Here is a 1,698-nt window from a genome sequence, read left to right on the forward strand (position 1 = left end):
TAGGCGGTGACGATGGCCCTCGGTGGCTCGACGAACGCGGTCTTGCACCTGATTGCGGTCGCCCGTGCGGCCGGCGTGCCGTTGACGATCGACGATTTCGACGCGATTGGCGAGCGCACGCCGTACATTGCCGACCTCAAGCCCAGCGGCAAGTTTGTCATGGAAGATCTGCACAAGTACGAGATGCGCGTCGTGTACGAAGCTCAGTATGATGGTGTAGCGTCGGCGGGATTCCTGCGGTCGTCAAGTACCTCCTCGAGAAGGATCTGCTCCAGGGCGATGCGCTCACCGTCACGGGCAAGACGCTCGCCGAAAACGTGGCAAACCTCCCGAGCCTCTCGGACAACGGCCGCATTATCCACGCGGTCGAGACGCCCATCAAGGCCTCGGGCCACATCCGCGTGCTGCGGGGCAACGTCGCGCCCGAGGGCGCTGTCGCCAAGATCACAGGCATGGAGGGCCTCCACTTCAAGGGCGTGTGCAAGGTACAAACGTTCTCTATCGCGTCCAAGTGGACGAAGGATCGATAGGTCTTTGACAACGAAGAAGATATGCTCAAGGCGCTCGAAGATGGCGAAATCACCAAGGGCACGGTGATTGTGATTCGCTACGAAGGCCCGAAAGGCGGCCCGGGCATGCCCGAGATGCGTACGATACGATGAACTTTCTCGGTGTGCAGGTGCTGATGCTATTACAATGACTAGTCACGTGCACGTCGGCGCTCTTTGGCGCTGGCCTCGCCAACGATGTCGCCATGCTGACCGACGGCCGCTTCTCGGGTGGCTCGCACGGTAGAGCCGACGTCGCGTTGAATCTTGAGAGCTCATATATACGACGTAGGCTTTATCATTGGCCACATTACGCCCGAGGCCCAAGTCGGTGGACCCATCGCGCTGCTCCAGAACGGTGACGTGGTCACGATCGATGCAGTCAACAACCGCGTCGACGTCGACTTGACGGAGAAGGAACTCGCGGACCGCGCCAAGGAATGGCGCGCACCGCCGCTCAAGGTCAACCGCGGCGTGCTCTACAAGTACATCCAGAACGTCTCGTCGGCGTCCCATGGCTGCGTCACGGACGAGTAGTCGTAGTCGTATGTAGTAGGACCGTATAAATAAAAAGGGCTGTACCAAGGCCAACTCGTTTATAGCCCCCTAGCATAGCGCTGCTACAACCATGCAGGTAGGAGGAATAACGTCAAGTTGACGCTGCGGACGAGGCGGCGTCCGTCGGTCGAGCGCAATTGGTTGGCGATTGCGCAATATTCCAAGAGTACCGGTAAACGTACTGGGTCTAGCGTCGTGATTACAAATCCCTTTGTCGTTGCGTGCTTCCAGCAGCCCAAGACTGCGGTCGAGCCACAAGCGCGGTGCCGAAAGCCGCGCGACGAGCACATGGCGGCGGCGCTGTTTGGGCAATCACGTTGGCGGCCATGAGAATAAGATCTTGTTTGTGCAACCACGTTGCAGTGTCTGGTCGATCCGGATACGCAGCAGCCAATGAAACGGCCGGACGGGGCATCCTTGGATACGCCATCGTGGACCACAATTCAACTTCAGCCCCAGACGCCAATATGTGGAAGCAGCTGCGCCCGCTGGCCCGCGCCATGAGCACGACGACCAAGAAGGAGGTCAAGATCAACAAGTACTCGGCGATCCTCACGGAGCACAAGAGCCGCGGCGCGGCGCAGGCCATGCT

At 59.5% G+C, this 1,698-nt stretch overlaps 2 protein-coding genes across 2 annotated transcripts in view; both read left to right on the top strand.

Annotated features, from left to right (window-relative positions):
• Positions 1-3: 3 nt before the first annotated feature.
• SDRG_02138 (dihydroxy-acid dehydratase) lies at positions 4-1,155 on the top strand. Its single transcript, XM_008607707.1, has 5 exons — positions 4-176; positions 221-485; positions 531-648; positions 705-791; positions 841-1,155. The coding sequence occupies exons 1-5, from the start codon at positions 13-15 to the stop codon at positions 1,083-1,085; spliced, it is 879 nt and encodes a 292-aa protein (XP_008605929.1). The 5' UTR covers positions 4-12; the 3' UTR covers positions 1,086-1,155.
• Positions 1,156-1,539: 384 nt separating this feature from the next.
• The window catches only part of SDRG_02139, a 2,069-nt gene continuing 1,910 nt past the window's right edge, over positions 1,540-1,698 (top strand). Inside the window, exon 1 of the mRNA XM_008607708.1 lies at positions 1,540-1,644. Within this exon, the coding sequence (XP_008605930.1) occupies positions 1,574-1,644 (71 nt within the window). The 5' untranslated portion in view covers positions 1,540-1,573. The remainder of the gene's footprint in view (positions 1,645-1,698) is intronic.

This window comes from Saprolegnia diclina, assembly GCF_000281045.1.
Source record: "Saprolegnia diclina VS20 unplaced genomic scaffold supercont1.4, whole genome shotgun sequence".
Lineage (NCBI taxonomy): Eukaryota > Oomycota > Saprolegniomycetes > Saprolegniales > Saprolegniaceae > Saprolegnia > Saprolegnia diclina.

Coding starts and splice junctions, on each gene's coding strand:
- SDRG_02138 (XM_008607707.1), top strand. CDS start 13: ATGGCCCTCGGTGGCTCGACGAACGCGGTCTTGCACCTGATTGCGGTC. Junction 177..220: donor GTCATGGAAGATCTGCACAA/GTACGAGATGCG, acceptor ATGATGGTGTAG/CGTCGGCGGGATTCCTGCGG. Junction 792..840: donor CTTCTCGGGTGGCTCGCACG/GTAGAGCCGACG, acceptor TATACGACGTAG/GCTTTATCATTGGCCACATT.